This window comes from Populus alba, chromosome 3, assembly GCF_005239225.2.
Source record: "Populus alba chromosome 3, ASM523922v2, whole genome shotgun sequence".
Taxonomy (NCBI): Eukaryota; Viridiplantae; Streptophyta; class Magnoliopsida; order Malpighiales; family Salicaceae; genus Populus; species Populus alba.
The window spans coordinates 16,581,891-16,602,629 of record NC_133286.1 but is presented as its reverse complement, the minus strand read 5'-3'; the positions used below and the strand labels follow the sequence as shown (position 1 = coordinate 16,602,629).

Sequence of the window (20,739 nt, the reverse complement as noted above, 5' to 3'; positions counted from 1 at the left end):
TCCTCATAGTCAAGATGTCTAGTGACTTGATATGAAAAACCCAAAATATTGGTAATTGATAGCGGATAATGTCCGGTAAACCAAGTGACCAATAGTTGTGGTGGTAGTAAGTAGTGTTTGGTAAGCCAGGTGACCAATAACTAGTACCTGCAAATGGTCTAAGTATGTGGGGATTCTCTAATGAAAAATGCGGTAACTTTGTAAGGAGAGAAAGTGCAATGATATTTTAGAGAAATAAATTATGAATATATGTATGCTAAAAATATTGAGAATGAAGAGACTGTGAACCTTCACTTAAAGGATTCATGATATATTTATAGCATATAAATCTTGTTATTTTATGAAGATGAAAGGATGAAGTGTAATTTTATTCTTGTGATATTTTGAGTTGTATTCACTCAAAATAATATGCAGGTCACTCCAAATCTGAAAGGATTTTATTCTTTACTAATCTTTCCAATCTTTTTTTAAAATATGACCTAAATATTTATGCCACAAGTAAGAAGAATGTTTATTTACTAAACCATGTTTAGTACAAGTATTATGATGCAAGGTCTAAAGAGTTTCAACAAAAAAGGTTATCAAGGTTCAACTTATATAAATTATAAGAAATAATACCAGAACCAATTAGGCGATCATGTTTAAACAAACTAAAACATCCACTTTCATATCAAAAAAATATCTAACTTTATCAAGTTTGGATAAAGAAACTTATTTTCAAGAAGCTAAGGGTACATAAAGAGTTTGAAAACAAGTCCAAATGATATCTTGTGTCTAAAATCAAATGATCTTTTTCAATAACTACAAATGTAATTCTAACTCTTTTTCCTTATGAATACAAACTTTTCATTTGGGGTTGTGGTTTGGATTGAAAAAAAATCCATACATTGTATTAGAAATACAAGTAGTACATCCTGAATCAATCCACCAAGTATTATAACTTCAGTTAAATTTGATTCAAAACATACAAAAGCACTAAGTTTACATTTCTTTTCAAACCATGCCTTATATTTCATGCGGTGTTTCTGAAAGTGTCCAAGTTTTCCACAAAAGTGATACTTATCCCTCTTTTGTTCCTTCTCACAAACTTGGAAAAAAGAGTATTGATCTTAAGTGATCTATGTTTACCCTTTTCCATATTACTTACCAGTATTCTTTCCAGCTCCTTGATTACTTACAAAATGAATGAAATGAGTTCTTTAATTCTTAAGCCACATTTTTTCTTGAACAAGCATATTGCGCAACTTATACACATTTTGTTTGTCATTCATAGTATTATAGTTCATTTGCAAAGGACCATACTTAGGAGGTAACGAGTTGATAATAAATTGCACCAGAAAATTCTCCTCCACGTTCATTCCCAATAACTTAAGTCTTTCTGCAATATTTTTCATTCCAATGACATGCTCATGCATGATAGGAGAACCATCAAACTTCATGACAGTTAAAGTACCCATTAATGTCACAACAAATGACTTATAAGCAATTTGTGAATGCTTTTCTATAAATACCATAAATTCCTCAACCCTTTTAATTTTAGGAAGAACATACTTGATGTTATTAGCTATACTCATTTACATAAATATTAGGCCCAGTCTGTTTAATCTTTCTAAAGCTTTATGGAAAGATTTTTCTTTGACAATGCTAATGTCAATAATATCAGTGAGTTTCTCTACTTGATGAGTTAAATCAAGATCCAAAACACCTAGCTGAAATTGGACTTGTTCACACCAATTAGAGAATTAGAGAATTTGAGTCCATTGAATATTGAAATAGACAAAGCATGTGAATAAAGGGAAATAATTATAGATACTTAAAAGATTCAAAAAATACTCAAACATTAGTGCTTTGAACCAAAACTTAAATATATTATATAGATTCAGAAAAATTATTCACATAAACAATAAATATATATGTCTATGATCTCCTTTGGGTAGTATAACAATAATGATGCTAATAAAATTTAACATGATTTGATAATTATTTATATGTACTAATTAGATGCACTTATTATATTTAAATATATAAATGTAACTAACAACACGTATTGATTACCAATAATTATGTTTTTTTAATTTTAAAGAACAACTAATCAATATTTGAGTGATCCTAAAATATCTTATAATAATTAACTTTAGTTTACTCATAAATATACAATTATCATGACATTTATAAGCATCAAAATTCATGGATAATTGGAAAGAAAAACATCATACAATCCAGAACATATTTGTCTTAAAGGTTTGACCACTTTGGTGATTAATAAACAATTCATAATGTAAATCCCATATTATAAATATAATACCAAAACATAAATACTCTTAACATATAGTTAATCATAAGAGGCAAGGAATCTTGGGTGTTTCCTCTAGTAATGTATCTTAATAGAGGTAGAATAAAAGTAGCATAAATTGTTACAACACTCCGAATTCACAAAGAACGTAATCAACTCATGTTACTTAATATCAAAGGATCCATGATTTAATATAAACTTCGTAATTAAACCTTAAAAGAGGTTACTAAAACAAGGATTTGACAAGGATACACCTCTCTTCTTTTCTTCAAGCACACTTTCGCGGGCAGTAAGGAAGCTGGCAATGGCTGACTGACTAGCCTTACATGGAGGATGAGACCACAAACAAAAACCTTGTCGAACCATCTTCAATGCTGCGCGTTCAAATCAATAAAGCCACATGTGTTGCAGCCACATAAACATGCAATTGTTAAAAGGTTCACAGTCTGCATGCATATGTATATTTCCTCAATTCTTTTGAATCAAGAAAAACTCTCCTTTCTGAATTTTTTTAATCCATCATTAAAATTTAATAGGTAGTGAAAAAATAGAATAAATCCCTCATTAAAATCTAGGGTTTATAAGAAATTGGGAGAAATAATAATTTTTTTAATGGAAAAACACGAGTTTCAAATTAAAGCTCTAATACCACATGTTAGCAATTCTCTTATTGTAAACATAAACAGTCAAATAAAATTATAATACCCATGATCTTAAAACTTATAATTTTTACATTCAAATAAATATCTAAAGAAATCTTTAAAAAAAGCTAATTACCTGAATGCATAGTAAACCCTTTTAAAAATTGAAATTTAGGATTTGAATTGATGAAGAAAATCATGTTTTTTCTTCTAAATCTCTTTAAATTATTTATGTAATTTTTCTTGGAATAGAATGTATTGTTACGAATGAAGATCAGTTTTTTTTTAGAGACTTTTTATTTCATGTATACATTGAGTTGCGGTTATTAAAATAAAAAACCATTTCTTAAAAGTTAACCAAACAGAGTTTCAATAATAATATTCTATTAAACCATTAAAAAACCCATTATTTTATTTATGGGAGCCACATGAATTCTACACGAAGAGACACATGAACTAAATTCATAGTGCATAACATTATCCAAATACTTATCACTTCGTAGTTCGTACACCTTACAAGGAAAAACAAAAGGCAACATTTTCTTTTCATATTTAAACTTTTCATGAATGGAATTTATTTTCTTTAAAAAAAAGAGAGCAATATTATGACGTCCATGCTCCTGTCCTGTCTAATGGGAACTGGCTACGACCCGGTATTTAATCTTGGACGTTTCTGTTCTGGGTTCAGGGGATTAGGGCCCAACACTTCTTCTATCTATTTAGAAAACTTTGGGATTTCTCGAGGCAGAGGAAGAGCAGCGTGGTAACATTCTCTGGGCTAATCATTTTTCCTTGACCGATTAAATGGAGGCTTCAATCCAAAATGCTCACAGGAGTTTCATAACTTTCATGAGGCCCAAGGTGAGGCGTTTCGGAAATCAGATTATCAAAACATGTCTGTGATTTCTGTAAGAAATCACGACACGGACTAGATTCAAGTGAACAAAACCTGAATAGATAATCTTACGGACTGAATTTTATAAATGAAAACCTTAATATCATATGACTAAATGTTACAATGAAACTGTAATTGATTTTAGCCCACATAGACAGGATCCATGTCATAATTTATTAGAAGCCAACAAGGGAACCAGTTCACAAAATCGGTCTATGAAACAAAGAGGAAAAAAAGGGACTTCTCACATGCCACTCTTCACAAAATTAAATTCAAGATGCAATGAAACATGCAGACTCTGACAATGGCCGGACATATTTCTTTTCAGGAATCTCTCCAAGGGGCAACATCATTGTGAGGTGACAGCTGACGGAAAGCTGACGGTGGTCGGCTAGACTATTTGAAGGCGGAGCTCACCCCACATGGAATGTTGGTTTGCTGATTTGACGTCTGCGCAGTAACTTCAATACTTCAACGACTCGGAAGGAGAAAATCTTATTTGAAGTATATTCCCAGATTGCAAACAAGCAGTCCTCAGAAATGCACTCACATCTTAGTCTGCATACCAGTTAGGTGTCAGGGTCTACGCACCGGCTTATTGATTCATCCAGCTGATAAATAAAGTTAATTTAATAATATAATTATATATATAAAAGTCAGTAATAATAAAAAAAAAAAAAACAATTGCTATTAAAAAATATTTATTCATCAATATTATGAAAAGATATTTGTAAATATTTTTAAAATATCTTAATAATCTTATTTGATAACAAATTAAAAAAATAAATAAGAATAAAACAACCTTATAAAGAGAAAAATATAAAAAAAATACCAAGATTAATTACTAGCAAATCAAATACTAAAAGATAAAATGAAAAAAAAATTAAAAGAATTATGACCAAGTTTGATTGATGAACAAAAATGAAGAATGATGAATTTTTTTTTTAATTTTATAAATTATTTTAAATAAAATAAATAGTAATAAAAAATAATGATTAAAATTCAAAGAAAAATCAAATTGAAGATATGGTTTGAAAAATTAAAAGGTTTGACATGAGAATAAAGAAGTAGAAAAAAAAAACATTGTTAATGACAAACCAGTTGTCCATTGACCACGCGTGGTGTCCAAACATACTAGGAAAGCCAGGAAATTTCCATTGCTGCCCAGGATTTGATTTTGGCCAATAAAACAATGCCACACGCGCCACCCAAAACCGGCAAGCTCAATTTATGCGCTGACTCGGCATTACATGTGCCAATTATTTTTTGCTTTTAAAAAATTTATAATGAAAAGATGAAAAGGCATTGACAGTAAGTTTCATATTTTTTTTGTTTTTAAAAATAATTTAATCAATTAATTGATTTTTTTTAAAAAAAAGTGAAAGAGCAAGAAGCTCCTCCTAATAATAAAATAATTTTTTTTTTTTAAATTTTTCAAAGATAATTAAGTGTTTTTACCATGTTGAAAAGGGTAAAAAGATCAATTTAGATAATGTTAAATGAATAAGACTATTTTATCCATCTCAATTCTCCCATTTTGCACTTCCTTTGCTAGCAATATGGAGAGCAATAATGTCATTGTACTGTAGCAATCTACAATAACTCTTGATCAGCGTATTTTTATTGATGCCTATTTATTTTATTTTATTTTAATATTCCGGTCAATAAAAGAAAGACAAAAATCCATGTGCCCTAACGGGAACAGAAACAAAGCATAAAATTGGAGCTCGAAGAAAAGACCAGACGAACGCAAGACATTTTTTGAGTTTGTACATCAGCGGCGAGAGAAAATTGCTGCCTGCGAACAAATGAGGGGAAATTTCTTTTGATGAAAACAAACTATAGGAATCTGTCTTCCTTTCCCTGTTTGAAAGTTTACATCAACCTAGACAACTAATCTTTCCACCCTTCCTTGCTCAAACGTCGCGAAGCAAGGCCTTTGGATGAAAGGCTGGGAGTAACAGGTAAGGAGGGTGCCTTTGGTGCCTCTTCGTCGTCCCAATCATCTCCCCAACTATTATCCCATCCATCATTGGTTTCAGACTCTGTCTTTCCCTCTCCTGACACCGGCAACTCCATCTCCAGCCTTTGATATTTAGAGGTATTGTTGGATGGGTGCTTCCTTCGGAAGCTGATGCACATCCAACCTGATGCCAGGATCAGCAGTGCAGCGAAGGATAAAACAACAATGGTGGACGTTCGTGACATGAAGTTTATTATATCTGTAGACTTGTGAGACTTGTCGAACTCCTTTCCAAAATAGTGGGCAATTGTATCCTTTATATCAAGTTTGCACTGACCATTACCCGCTCTCAAAACAATCAAATTTTCACTTCCTCCACTAGTGATAGAAACCTTCACCTGAACATTTGCAACAAACCAGAAGACAATAGATAAATTCAAAATCTTTCAGTGGGGAATTCATAAGATTTTTTTTTTTCATATCACGGAGGAACAAGGCAGAAATGTCAATCATTTTAAGAGCATACACAAATTGTTAGACACCTAATTGACTGAAAAGCATCAAATATTACATGAAAAGTCTCTGTGCCGGAAAAACAGGCCATTGCCAAATTATTAGGCATGCTTCAAGCACAGAAATCCTTGATGTCTGAATCTGTAAGAATCTATTTGGGTGATAGGCCAACGCATATCAAGAAAATTAGAGGCCCTTAATTTTTGCTGGTCAGTCATAAAAGCTCTAGAAGGCAGGTATTCCATTCTGGATAAATTACAATATCAAAGCAAAAAGTTCATACAGTTTGCAAAATTTCTTCTCGAGTCAACTCAAGTTCTTTAAACCTTACTTGACATGGCAACAGGACAGGTACGTAATGCATTGCTAAATTCTTTCTCTTATCTTAAACCCCAAATTGCGGTTCTATGGTTTGAAGGTTAAATATACTTGTAAACCGACAATCATAGTTTTCCCCTGGCATTGCACTACCTGTTCTATCAACAATCAATGAAGTTGACACATCGATTCCAGTCTACCAGCATGAATAGAAGTCCCCTACTATCAGTTACAATTGAGCTGCTGGTTTTTTAGAAAAAAATTTAAAGTTCTGCTTCATAATTTTTCATTGTTTTAGATTCTTATCATCGTTCCCTTCTTTACATTCTTATATAAGAGATCAGTTCCTCCCACCTCAATATCTAGAAAAGCCAGTCTTAATCCACGATAGTACTGTCAAAAATGAACTAAAAGAACCAGCAAATAACAAAGGATCATAATACATAAGGGAAAAATAATCCATATTATTAGTGCAGCTTTAAAAGTGGAGCAGAAATCGATGCTCCTCCATAACCTTTTCAATTACTATTTCACATCAGTCATAAATACCTTTCTGTCTTCTTTTTCTTTGAGTTGGATTTTTGTTTTCTCTAGTTGAACAAAATCTGGAGCAGAAATTGTAACACTAAGCGGGCCTTTCCCCTTGTTCTGAATTAACAGTGAAAGATCTGGAGATTCTAGAAATAGAACTGAAGTCAATCCAGATATTTCAAACAAACAATAAACAAAAGCTTTTTCAGTTTCATGACAAAAAACTGTTCATAATAATGATAATTCCCATGCTGTATACTGAAATTTTCTAAAAGCACAACAACAAGTGTTACCAGAACTTGTATCGACTCAACATTCCAAAGGTAATTTAAGTTAGCTGATTCAAATTGTAATCAGAACCTCAATTTGATGAAAAACTTCAAAAAAGATTGCCATTGATACCAATTTACTTCAGGGTTCGAGATTCTAAGAATCAAGAACATGCGAATTTCACTACCTTTATCCTCAAATTAAACTTTTGAAGTTTTGAAATGGATTTTCTCAACCGTTCTCATGATTTTAGTTGCAAGAAACTTGAACAGCCTCTTGATAGACAAAGAGATTACAAGCAAGAACCACAAAATACGTTAACAGGAAAACGGCCAGTTTATGAAGTCTGCTTCATTCACGTATAAAAGCAGACATCAGAATAGTTATCCAAGTAAACACCGGAACAGGTAACATTATCAAAACAAAGATTAAACATGTACCAACTAAACCAAATACTTACCATTTCCTGGGACTCTTAAACAAGCAACCAACTTGTTCTCCTCATCCGTGCACTTATTAGATTGATCACATTCTTCAACACGAGGACCCTCCTTCCTCGACTGAGTATCCCCTTTATCGTTCTTCTGTTTAGACAAATCCTTGGATTCTACCCCGCTACCCGAATCCTCCTTTTTACTATGATCACCCTTCTTTGCTTGAGATTCCTCACTTGAATTATCCTTACCCTCCTTCGCATTATCATTATCTTTGGACCCAGATTGGCTACCCATCTTATTCTTATTCACGTCATCAGCAATGCTCTCCTTAGATTTATCATCTTGACCTCCCTTTTCCTTTCCTTTATCATCCTCAGTAGAATTGGTTTCTAGGTTTGACCCTCCTGCTCCTTTTGAACTATTAGTAGTAACATCCACTTTCGGATTTAAACCAGTGCTTGCACTTTCCTAGTTCAATCAAATCCATAATCAATTAATCTAAATAAAGAGATAACAGGACTACCAAGCAAAGTCTAATTCTTTATAAGTTACCTTTGAATCAGCAAGAGAGCAGATAACAACTGCAAGTAGTACAAGAATCAGACCCAGAAAGCGAACTTGATTTGTTTTCATGTTTTGAGATAAACCCAGTTTGTTATACTAAAAATTGATACTGTTCACATAAAATCCAAGCAAAACAGGAAAAAAGAGAGTTCAGATTTTTACATCAGAGTCTTGAAGAAACAGAAGAAGAAAAGCAAAGAGCTTAATCGAGGATGAAGTATATGCTAACCTATGATGTGACAGTACCGGTTGTTTGCATCTATTTTGGATGATTTTGCTGCTTGAATCTTTCAGGACACAAGCTATGATTCTCATGGAGCTGAGCTACTAAGTAAAGAAGAGATTTCTTTTTATGTAGGGTTTGGCAGTTGAAATAGATACGAGGTACATATACATGACCTTAATTTCTTCGGTTTTTTAATTAATATATATTTTTAACATAACAAGAAAGTCAAAACAATTACATGTTGAGATCTCAACATTCTTTTTTTTTTTTTTAATTAATATAAAATAAATTTTGTAAATTCCAAGCACAAATTTTTTTTATTTGAAAAGTTAAAATTAAAAAATATATATAAATTATATTTTTAAACTTCATTTAACTAAGATAATTTTTTTACATTCCCATTCCCTTCCTTATATAATTAGTTTTTGTATGTAGTTTTAAACATGCATGTCAACAAGTACCTTTTTTTCTAGGTTTTTATTTCAATCACAAGAGTTTATAAGTAAATTAAAATTAAATTTTTTCTTCAAATTATTTCAAAACAATCACATAATTGGCTATTCTATTGTAGAGATTTATAACCTAGAGCAGCTCTGAGATCACAAAGTGAAAGCTAAACGGCAACTTCAAAACCCAAGCACAGAATATACTTACCCTTGCTCAGCGATATCGAATAAAGCAGACAAGTTCTTCCCAGAAATGGGCCGATGTTAGAGTTTCCATCGAGGTTAAGATCTTGTTATCATTGATCTTGAGATCCGTTTGGATAGTTAGGAATTCAGAAATGCTTCATGCAAGTCATGATCCTCTGTCTTTCTGCAACGAGCCCATAACTCACGGCAACAAGGAGGGCCGATTAAATATGAAATCAGGACATATAATGGCCTTGTTGCTGGGCTTGGATTGACGAGGTCTGAAGACTTGTCCACTTTCGAGGCCACCTATCGTATTTAGGTCGATTATTGCTGCTTCTTCGTATTCCTGTTTTTTATTTTTATTTTTTATCCTTTCTTTCAGCGGTGAGAATATGACTAGACCAGGTTTTCTTTTGTAATATTAAATGTGCATTTAAATGTTAAGGAAATCATGTCGGTTGCAAGTAAAAAAAGAGATCTGTTTGTCAATACATCCATAACTCATATACACGTCTAGATTTTCTAATCGAAAATGAAGTCTATCATCATATATTGACTCTTACAAAAGATAAAAACTTAAAAGCAAATGCAGTTCATTCATCATCTCAAATACAAATAGCTTCTAACTTGATGAATTGGTGTGGGTATAAAGTTCATGTTTTAAAAAAGTAAAAGATATAGTAATAACCCAACATACATGTACTTGAAAAAAATATTCAAAGTTTAAATAACACGGGTCTAGCTTGTTTTCTAGAAATTCAGTTATATAATGAGATTAAGTGCTCGTCATACTCAACATTCATCTATATACTAAGTCCAAATAGATATAAGTTTGGTAAAATACCAGATCCAATATTTTTGAATCCTAAACTACTTGGCTTGTGACCATCATGTTTTTATGCCCTTTTTTTCTTCATTCATCTTAGAGCATATTGTTTCCTCCATATGTAATAGTAATGACGCTTATTTAATTAAATTTTTGTTTACTTTCTTAACAGGATGATTCGTATTTGGAGAGTTACATTGGTACCATTGGAGTGGGTTTTGTAAGCTATGATCTTTATACTTTTTTTTTTTTTAACTTCAATCATATAATTATAGGCTTAATTTCGCAGCATTCATGATATTGGGTTTTTTTTTTTAATTATAAAACCTTTAGTTCATTCGTTTTTTATTTTTATTTTTAAAACTAATCAAGTATCCTAGTTTTTTTTAGGTAAAGTTCTTTGAGTTATTTCTCTAAGCTTTATTTCTTTTTTTATTGCACCTTAATGTTTTTTCTCAATTATTTGTCGGGTGATTACAGGGAACTTTGCATTCAATAGACCTGTTGCTGTTGTTTATTTGTTGATTTGGATTTGTTAGTTGGTTTAGGTTTAACAATTTTCTTCACCTCTGGCTTCTTTGCTTTCTGCTTTTTTTCCTGTTGTTATTATTATTTATTATCTATTAGTGTATGTCTTAGCTGGGTCTTTAAAAGCTTTTTAGGGTCTCCTGTGCTCTTTGTTGCCTTTTGGTTACCTTTTTCTTTCTCTTATTTGTGTTTTTTTTTCTTTCTAAATTCTATTTGCTGTGTTTTTTTGTTCTTTGCACTAAACATTTGGGTCATTCCTTCATCTTTGTTATTTAAAAAAAATTCCTTGACCTTATGATAAATTGGAATACCATGTTTATTTCTTGATTAAAGTGAATTTTGAATTAGATAAAAATTAAGTTGTTTGTTGCAGTAATTTCTGGAATCTTTGGCTATGATCGATTTATAGATGGATGAGGCTCTTGGAAGGATTGCATCTAAAACTCAAGATCAGCTGTCTCATTGTCATTCCGTGATGATGTTTGGTGCTCCCGCTGCTGTCAAATTCCATGAGGAAATGCAAACCTCTTCTCTAAGAAAACTTCTGCTACTTTTCTGCAGAAAATATCTCTAAGATATCGATGATTCAACCGATTTCAGTGTTTTGTCCAACGTTTTTCCAGGTTTTCCCTGAACTTTACAATTATACCTTAACGTGTGTTTTTTTTTTTTTTTTTTTCTTGAAAGGATTGCTGGTCTTCGCTAGAAATGATGGAGGGTTGACTAGAGAGCTAGCTAGCAGTGGAAATAACGTCAATACATCCACCTAAAAATTGACAGAATCATGAGCTAATTATAATCCTAGCACCTTATCTCAATCTATGAGCTACATGGCATTAATATCCATGTGGCGTCGGCATGCACGTCGATCGGTCGCATGGCACTTAAGTCAACTTAACCTAATTTGAGGATTTAATGCGAGCACAGCAAGTATCAATCAAAGTCTTAGCTTTTAATAAACAAGGAAGAAGTTAATTTCAGGGATCAAGCCTGCCAAGGAAACGTTGTTATCATGGACAAACAGAAGAGCATATAGATAGTTGGGTGGCGCAGTCTGAAATTTTTTAAAGGTAAGACCTGGTATAAAGTTATATAAAACAAGTGTTTAATATCGTGGTATAAAGTATTTTTTAAATTTTAATATCAGAATATTAAAATTATTGAAAAAAATTAAAAAAAAAACATTAATTTAACTTTTTTTCCCATACCAATTATACTTTTAAAATGCTGTAAAAAAACACAAGTTGAAACACAACATCAAACGGATCAATCTTAATCGTTTGTGTTTGAGAAAGAGTTTAATTCCATAACCGTACAAGTTTAGGTAGCTGTTATCATTACTAAATGAAAAGAGCTAGTCAGTTGGATGGTAAGAAGATTTTGTAGTTTTCAACTTACGGTTTTTTTGGTTGGTTGTTCCTAAGTCCCATCATTTATTTAAGATCCAAGAATTTAAAATATTTGAAAGAAATTGTATTTAGTGATTATGTTTTTAATATGTATTAAAAATATATCCAACAATATTCAATTTAAATTTAAATGCTTGGATTTAAATATGGTAGAATAATATCAGAGGAATATTCCGATCATTTTAATCGTATTAAATGAATTTTTTTTTTTTTTTTTAGCACTATAATTTATTATTATTATTATTAACATGGGTGTCCGATCCAGCTTATGTGCGCCTCGATTAATCCACGGTTTTGAATTAACAACCATGTTAGCTTCTATTAGCTTTGATTTTTAAAACTCGAACTGGTAATTTCTATAAAATAAATTTAAAATCTAACTCAATTAAATTATACTCTTTAAAGTTTTTTTAACACTATATTGCTCGATAAACAATGCAAGACATCAATTATCTTCCAGAAAATTGTATTCATGCAGCTATTTTTCAAAATAAACTTGACCCTTGATCTGAATCATCTTCAACTACCTTGACATGCACGTTTTGAAATATATTTGTTGAAATAGCTTCATCTCTTCATAATAAATTCTCACAAACCAAGTAACATCAACGCTACAAAATACCTCACAAAGACAACAAAAGATCTAAAAAATTTTCCTGATGACCAAGACTACTCGTCGGAATGAATGATGAGACTTCTCCTGTTTCCTTCTACCGCTATGTTTGACCTTTAAGGGTGCATTAATTAGCCCATGGATGTCGATGTTTTTGCAAGACAGAAGCAAAATATACGCATGAGAGGAGCGTGTTTGGGAATGCACTGGCGGATTTATCCAAATAGATATAATTATTTTAAATGATTGAGATTATTTTATGTTTTTGATAGTTGATAACGTGATATATTGTATATATTTATAAAATTCTAATTATTGAATTTAAAACTAATAGTAAGATTTTATTTTATTTTATCTTAAAATCAAATAGCCTTTCAAGTTTCAATTATAATTATAATTAACACTGCTTCCAAATTATTATGTTTTCCCTACTCGTTTCATTAAAGCATTAGTTCCTAAGAAGGGAGTAAAAATCATAATAAACTTTTAACGTTTTTTCATGGTAATTAATGTTAATGAACAAGATTGAAATATATGATATGAATTGAAATTAATTATATAAACGATGTAAAATATAATTTAGGAAATAGCTAATATATAAAATATTCACAAGTTCAAGCTACATGATATTTTTTATAATTTTAGGAGGAGAAATTAATATTTCTGAATAATTAATTGCCTCCCATGACTTCGGGGTCATCAAGTAAAAGAGAAGGTGACGTGTAAAAAGTTCTAGAGTCCATTTGTTTTGTTTTAAAATATTTTTGAAAAAAATGAAAATTTTTTTTTACTTTAAATTATATTTTTTATTTTTATATAAGGTGCTGATATTAACAATAACATTTTAAATTTTTTAAAAAATATTATTTTAATATATTTAATACAAATACTATTAAAAATAATTACTACTATATTTCTAAATATTTGTAGGTAAGTAAGAGATTGATGAAAGGGAGCAAAATCAGATGATTCAAATGATTGTGTGATCCTGTGTGGAAACTTAATAACCACATATATATACCTTCTTCCCGTCGTACGTGTGGACTCACTGGAGGCATCCCGATCACATGCCAATACTCCATGGACATCATGGGGATACTGCCACGAAACGTGGGGCCCGTTACTGCACAACTTTGGCCCACTTCTTGATATCACTGAGGTCAGCGTGAGATCACGCTTCGAAAAGCTAAACGAGTCAAACGACGCAGTATAGAACTTGAAAAAAAAAAAACGAGAGATTGAGAGAGACAATGGCCTCTCCTGGGACGACGAATAAAGATAAACCGACAAGTGGCCCAGTACGGCGACGTGTCTGGATCATGACACTGGTCCACTTGGATAGTCGGCGTGGGCAGCTGGCTGTGCTCCTGTGACCGAGTCTAAAAATCTACATAATGACAAAACACAACTTTTTGGAAAGTCAATGCAATAAAGTTGTGGAGGTAAATTACCTTTTGACCCACTCTAAAATCTAGTCTCAAGTTGAAAGCGTACAATTACTTCTATGCCCCTGCGGATCTATGTTGTGTCCGCGTGAGAAAAAACATTTAACCCTTGGAATTTGGATTTAACGGAAGGACACGGTCACACAGGGTAGCGTATACAAATATATTTTTTTTTGTTTAGAAATGTATTAAAATATTAAAAATTTATTTTTTAATATTAAAAAATTAAAATAATCTAAAAATTTTAAAAAATAATTTGAAATAAAAACAAATTCTAAAATCTTTCAAAAAAAACTTTTTAAACACAAAAATTAAAAATTAAACTCAAAGAATAACCATCAGATGATATTAAAACGTAGAATAGAAACCAAGTAATGAAGACATGACAAAATTGACCTTTTATTATGTTTAATATGCATATTAAACAATATTATATATCGAAGCTTTCATGTCTCAATTTTATTCAATTCTATGTGTAAAATATTTTATTTTCATGAAATATTAACAAGAACTTAAATCTTTTAATATGCATACGTACTAAGCAAGCATTGTATATTGTTCCAGTAGTTGGAGTTCTGCATTGTTGCGCAAGCAAGGGCAGAAAGATACCGTGGAGATTAGGAGAATACTATAGAGGATTGACTGATTAGGTGCAAATGGTTAGGTCTGTTCACATGCAAACACATTGTTTTTCGGCCCTCGAAGAAACGTGTCTTTCTCGAACTTTGTCTTTCATAGCTCTGTGTCATTGCCTACCTTTACGTATTTAATGCACCACACTGAGTTGGGTCCCGTTCGGATGTGGACTCGGTAGTTTTCTGAGCTGATGACCCTTCTGAATAAAAGTTCTTGCCAGCTTCGTTCAATCAATCAGTGGTGGTGCGGTGGTGTACTGTGCAGTTACCTGGCTTGGTTTCTTTGGGTCTCTAACGTCTCCCTTGCTAGCCACCAAGACTAAAATGGCTGATGTCTCGATCTTGGCTTGTTTACGAGAAATCTCGATTCATTGTTTTCTGTAATTTCGGCTGTGCATTAGAATTTAAACTCTCGATTTTTCGCTAAAAGCCTCAAAATGTTGCTTCCTGTGGTTTCTTCGGATGTATTGTAATAGAATAACAAATAGCACATATATACGAGAAAAAAACGCTATCTTGGTTAATTTGGGCTTGTTTATGAGAAATTTGATTCACTGTGTTCTCAGATGTGCATTCAAATTTCAATTCCTGGGTTTCATTGAAGGCTTCGAAATCTTGCTTTTTGCGGTCTCCTCGGATGTACTGTAATTAAATAATAAATAGCACGTAAAAAAAAACATTTTAAAAAATATCCAACGATAAAGATTTTAGATTTTCATCAAAAGATTTGGTTCAAACTTTAAGAGAGATTAAATAGAGATTTAGAGTAAGTTTGGCATTATTTATAAAAATGACTTTTGACTTCGTGTCATGAGTTAAAAATTATTTTTTTAGAAATAACTTATAATTAAAATAAGATAAAATAACTATAAGTTAAAAGTATGATAAAAATGACTTAAAATATTTTATTTCAAGAATAGATGTAGTATAAACAAAATTCATAGGTTAAAAGTAAAAAAAAAAATACTAAATAAAATACTTGCCTTGATTTTATAATAAACTTTTGATTCGAAGCAAAAGTTTTTTTATCAAACATATATATAATTTTTTTATGAGTTAAAACTTAAATAAAAAACTTAAATCAATTTACAAAAATTATATTAAATATAACCATTAGTTTCATATTTCACATATAAGAATATATAGTTAAGGTTGAATTAAACAGTTGGTGCGATCCCCTCTTGCATATTGTCCGAGGAGTCAAACCCATTAGATACTTAGATCGGATCATCTCATGTAAGGTGTCCAAAAAATCTTGTCATCAAAACAAACATTACACATGCATCATTTCTTTTCTACAACAAAACAGTCAAATCGTCCTCGAAAACTTTCATGTGCTCAAGACATGTGATAGGTGGGAAAATGCATCATATAGATGTGAAACCACCAAGGTAAGGATGTGGTTCAAAAGGTTTTCATGGTCAAATTTCGGCAAATTTCCGGTTAGATCAAAAACTAAAATGTCTTCTGATGTTTATTGTTGAGCCGACATTGTTCCTGTATTTATAAAACACTATGGACACATTGTGTATTTTTATTTTAACAACTCATTTTGATTCTTAAATTTTTATTTTGTGTAATTTGATTCTAATTAAAAGCTATTTTTGCATAAATTCTTAGTTAGTGGTGAAATTAAAAGAAAATGAACTAAAAATAAAAAGAATCTAAATATAAATGATGTGCCAAAGATTGTATGAAAAATATACTTAGGTCGTCGATATTTAAAAATAACGTAATGTGTACTAAACTTAGGAAACTTTAAATTTTTTAAAATAAATTTTGTTACACAAGTTCATTTTTTTTTAAATTAATATATTTTTAATATTTTCAGATCATTTTAATGTGTTGATATCAATAATATTTTTTTAAAATAAATAAAAAAATATTATTTTTAATATATTAAAAAAAAAAACTTTAAAAAATAACCGCTACAACATTTCAAAGCACTTTCAAAAAAGAATAACAAGATCAAGCAAACTTATGCCAGTCCTTTTTAATTAGTAAAGTCATCTGACATTACGCCGAGCAGTTTGAAATAAGTTTTCGATCCTTCATGTTTAAACTGAGAATGATGTATAGAACTAGACGACTGTCTGCCTTTTCTTTCATTTTGTGGTTTGATATCTTATAGCTGGTTTTTAACTTCTTTCTACGACCAGATCATAAAAAAATGATATCTTGACTAGTTACGTTTCGATTAATTAAATCTACGAGTAAATATGTTAAACCAGTGGTAACGACTATGCTTCTTGAAACGACGTGGTATTCATCTTATTTATTTACTTCTAGAGGTTTTTTGTATAAAAAAAATAAAATAAAAAAATGCATTATGAGATTAGCCGGCTAGATAGCGGGATTGAGCCAGAGCTTGAATGGCAGCTGCTTGAGACAGGGGTGGTGATGGAAAAGAAAAGGGAAATTAATATCCAGCACGAACAGAAAAGCAAAACGCCCTTACCCGCAACAAGCCAAGACGCGTGGCGAAGGAGGCTTTAAATGAACGCGTCAGATATTATTATTGAGAGGTATGACTGGGTACCCGGTTGTTTTCTCCTTTAGAAGGTGTTTTTATATATATAAAAATTAATTTGTTATGTTTTATTTTTTAATTTTTTAAATTATTTTAATATATTGATGGTAAGAATAAATCTTAAAAAATTAAAAAAATATTATTTTAATATATTTAAACAAAAAAATACTTGATGTAATATAATCTGTATTTGCAAAATTTATGTGCTCTGACACAGAATTAACTCCCCATTTAGTTACTGTTTTTGTTTTTATCCCATGAGTTAATTCCCTTTTTCTTTTTATCCTGAGCAACCCTGTTTTTTTCTTTCTAGAAGAAATTGTACTTCCATTGTTTATATAAATGGTAAAACAACAAAAATGAAAATCGTGAACCGTCAAACATGTGTATGCTAAATGCTGCATTTGCTATCTATAATTGTATTTTCTTAAAATATTTTTTGAAATAAAGGTATAATTAAATTCTTTTTGGCCTTCTTTGAGAGAAAACGTTGAAAAAATTATTTTTACCTGAGTATCATCACATTATTTTAAAAAATAAAATTAATTTCGTTTGAAGTTTGTAACTATCTTTTTCAATAAACACACTTTTAGTAAATCCATTTTAAATTACTATTTTTTTTTATTTTTTTAATAGCTCTATTGATTTTTTTTTTTTTTTCACTGTGACAACAAAAACCCATAACCACAACCACCACCCCCGTCCCATTATCATCATTTTTATTATCATCATCATGTTATTAATTAGCCTTCAGTAACATGTAATAGTTAAGCTCCCGTAAAGCCTAAATACAGCTCCCTGTACTGGGAATACACCGATAAAAATTGGGTCAAGGGATGTTTAGAATTGTGTTTTAAATTGTATTTTTAAGAATTTTATTTTTTTTTATTTAAAATTAATTTTTTAAATGCTTTTGAATTATTTTTATATGTTAATATCTAAAATAATATTAAAAATTAAAAATATATATTATATAAATATATTTTTAAACAATAAACAATTTAAAAAACAACTTCTATTACACGCTAGAATACCCCATACCGATTTAACATTTTCCCAAAAAAAAATCTATATCCAAGGCTCTTATTCCATGAGGACATTACGGTCATTACATATCCAGGGACAAACTGGACTAAAATTCAAACCACATGGAATTTCATAGCTGTCAAATACAGTGAAGCTAGGGATCCATGGAAAGTCCCCTGTTTTACTCTGCGGCTATAAATATACCAACTAGGACCCAACCATAAACCACAGTAACCCAAAAACCTTCTTTGAAATCCTTCCCCAAGAAAATCTGACCCTCTCTTCCTCTCTCTAAAACCACGGCCCAAACTGCTTTTGTTTCACCTTCGTCACTCTGGTCTCCCGCGAACACTTGATGAATCTTTTCGCCCATTAAGCTCAAGCTTAAGCTTTCTTTTGAACTCTCAAAATCCCTCCATCGTTTTCTAGTAAGATCATTTCCTTTTGACTCTCTTCTCAGTTTCAAAATCATCGGAAAAGGGACAATTTTTAGTGCCCGTTTTCCTTCACTCTAATTTCCTTTTAGATTTCTCATTATCATCTGTTTCCTCTTCCCCAAGAAGTTCAAGAAATCATGGAAAGAATGCAAGAAAACAACTCTTCGTTTGCATCCAACACAGCTGATATTGGTTCCTCTCTGTCACAACTTATATTGGCAGGAGGGACCAACACTTTGGATTCTATTTTCTCTCATTGCCAACCAGCGCGTTCTCTTACCAGTCCTGCTTTTGAGCCTTTAGGCTCTTCAGTCTATCTCCGCCAGAGAGATCTCTTGCAAAAATTCAGTGAAGAGAACAGAATAAACACATCCTTATCTCACAATTTGCCAACAGACCCTCTTCAAAAGCCTGTGCACTCCAGCAACTATTTGGCTCCAACCAATAAGAAACTATACAGGGGAGTCAGGCAGAGGCATTGGGGCAAATGGGTTGCTGAAATTAGACTTCCTCAAAACAGAATGAGAGTCTGGTTAGGTACTTATGACACAGCAGAAGCTGCAGCTTATGCTTATGATCGTGCTGCTTATAAACTTAGAAGCGAATATGCTAGGTTGAATTTTCCAAATCTAAAGGATCCTGCTAGGTTGGGATTCACAGATTGTAGTAAACTGAATGCTTTGAAGAATACTGTGGATGCCAAGATTCAAGCAATTTGTCAGAAGGTTAGAAAGGAGAGGGCCAAAAAGAAAGCAGCAAAGAAGAGTAATGTTGATGGTAAAAGCACAGGAAGTAAAAAGCCAGTGAAAGTGGATTCGAATGCATCAACACCATCTCCAGCATCATCATCATCATTTTCACCTTTGTTTTCTGGTGATAATTGGGGTGGTAGTGAATTGGTGTCACCAGCTGTTTCTGAAGATGGGTTTAGGAAGTGTCAGAGTTCTCCTTCTCCTTCTGTGTCTACAGATTGTCCAGTAATGGTGCCACAAGCTATGGAATTTGAAGACTGTTCCCTTGCAAGAATGCCATCTTATGATCCCGAGTTAATCTGGGAGGTTCTTGCTAATTAAGTACCGTTTCTCCGACCAATCTGAAGTGGGGGACTGGTGATTATTAATTTGGAGAAACATTTGTTCTTGTTTCTCTACATGTATCTTTCAGTGCAAGATGTAAATAGTGGCTGCTTTCCAAGTATGCCATCTTCATTTACTGTATGTCTTGGAAGGATTTTTAGAGCTTGTTGTAGCTTAGGTAAAAGGAGTTCTTATCACGCTTGTAGTGATTTGGCTTTTGTTTTCCGTATGAAGGCAATTTTAAGGCTATCTTATAATTATATTTTGATTTTTGAATGGATTTTGCAGCTACATCTTCTTACTGAATTATTGTGATCGGCGGCAACCTATCCATAAACAGAGTAAAACACGGTGAAAGATGCTTCTTGTGGTTATTGTCTGGCCTTTGTTTTTAATGGGCAATCAAAGATTTCTTGTGGCAGATTCCCGTTCTCCACAAGTGGTCATGCGGCATTGGAGAGTTTGGTTACCATTAGTTCCTAGCAACAACCTACATGCTGTACAGGTTGTATTTTTAGGGTTTTTTTTACAGCTTTTAGGTTTTTTACAGCTTTCCCTTGAGACTTGTATGGGTGCTAGCCTGCTAGGTATGATTTTCAAATAATAATTAATTATGGTCCAGCCGCCGGTTGCTACAGTTAATTTGCATGCTTTCTAATTACAAGAACCTTTGAGTAATGAAATACTCGAGAATATATATATATATATATTATCTTAATTAAAGTACGTCATTTTATTACTAAAATTCACATTCTAGTAGCTTTAGAGGTTAAACCTGTTTTAATTTAATAGATTCATCCATAAAATTACGAGTCAATAATGTAAATCAAACTGTATTTTAACTTGAATTGAAAAAAATCTAGTTAATTTAATCAGTTTAACCCAATTGACAATTGAAAAAATCAAATCAAGTTTAAACCTCATCAAA

General features: G+C 31.7%; 2 protein-coding genes across 3 annotated transcripts; one reads left to right on the top strand and one right to left on the bottom strand.

Annotated features, from left to right (window-relative positions):
* Nucleotides 1-5,517: 5,517 nt before the first annotated feature.
* LOC118034064 (uncharacterized) lies at nucleotides 5,518-8,814 on the bottom strand. 2 transcript variants are annotated; one of them, XM_035039226.2, is made up of 5 exons: nucleotides 8,655-8,814; nucleotides 8,414-8,534; nucleotides 7,885-8,329; nucleotides 7,173-7,312; nucleotides 5,518-6,190 (listed from the first exon to the last, which is right to left on the bottom strand). In XM_035039226.2, the coding sequence occupies exons 2-5, from the start codon at nucleotides 8,492-8,494 to the stop codon at nucleotides 5,723-5,725; spliced, it is 1,134 nt and encodes a 377-aa protein (XP_034895117.1). In that variant the 5' UTR covers nucleotides 8,495-8,534; nucleotides 8,655-8,814; the 3' UTR covers nucleotides 5,518-5,722. The 2 variants fall into 2 exon arrangements, with proteins under 2 accessions (XP_034895117.1, XP_034895128.1); XM_035039237.2 differs by having other exon boundaries at nucleotides 7,173-7,300.
* Nucleotides 8,815-18,511: 9,697 nt separating this feature from the next.
* LOC118034055 (ethylene-responsive transcription factor ERF061) lies at nucleotides 18,512-20,448 on the top strand. The gene is made up of 2 exons (XM_035039211.2): nucleotides 18,512-19,989; nucleotides 20,100-20,448. The coding sequence occupies exon 1, from the start codon at nucleotides 18,873-18,875 to the stop codon at nucleotides 19,806-19,808; it is 936 nt and encodes a 311-aa protein (XP_034895102.1). The 5' UTR covers nucleotides 18,512-18,872; the 3' UTR covers nucleotides 19,809-19,989; nucleotides 20,100-20,448.
* Nucleotides 20,449-20,739: the final 291 nt, after the last annotated feature.

Bases quoted from the DNA above. Each gene is read 5' to 3' on its own strand.
- LOC118034064 (XM_035039226.2), bottom strand. From the start codon at position 8,494: ATGAAAACAAATCAAGTTCGCTTTCTGGGTCTGATTCTTGTACTACTT. The intron at 8,330-8,413 runs GTAACTTATAAA...TGATTGAACTAG, and splicing joins GCTCTCTTGCTGATTCAAAG to GAAAGTGCAAGCACTGGTTT. The intron at 7,313-7,884 runs GTAAGTATTTGG...GATTGACTTCAG, and splicing joins TTTAAGAGTCCCAGGAAATG to TTCTATTTCTAGAATCTCCA.
- LOC118034055 (XM_035039211.2), top strand. From the start codon at position 18,873: ATGGAAAGAATGCAAGAAAACAACTCTTCGTTTGCATCCAACACAGCT.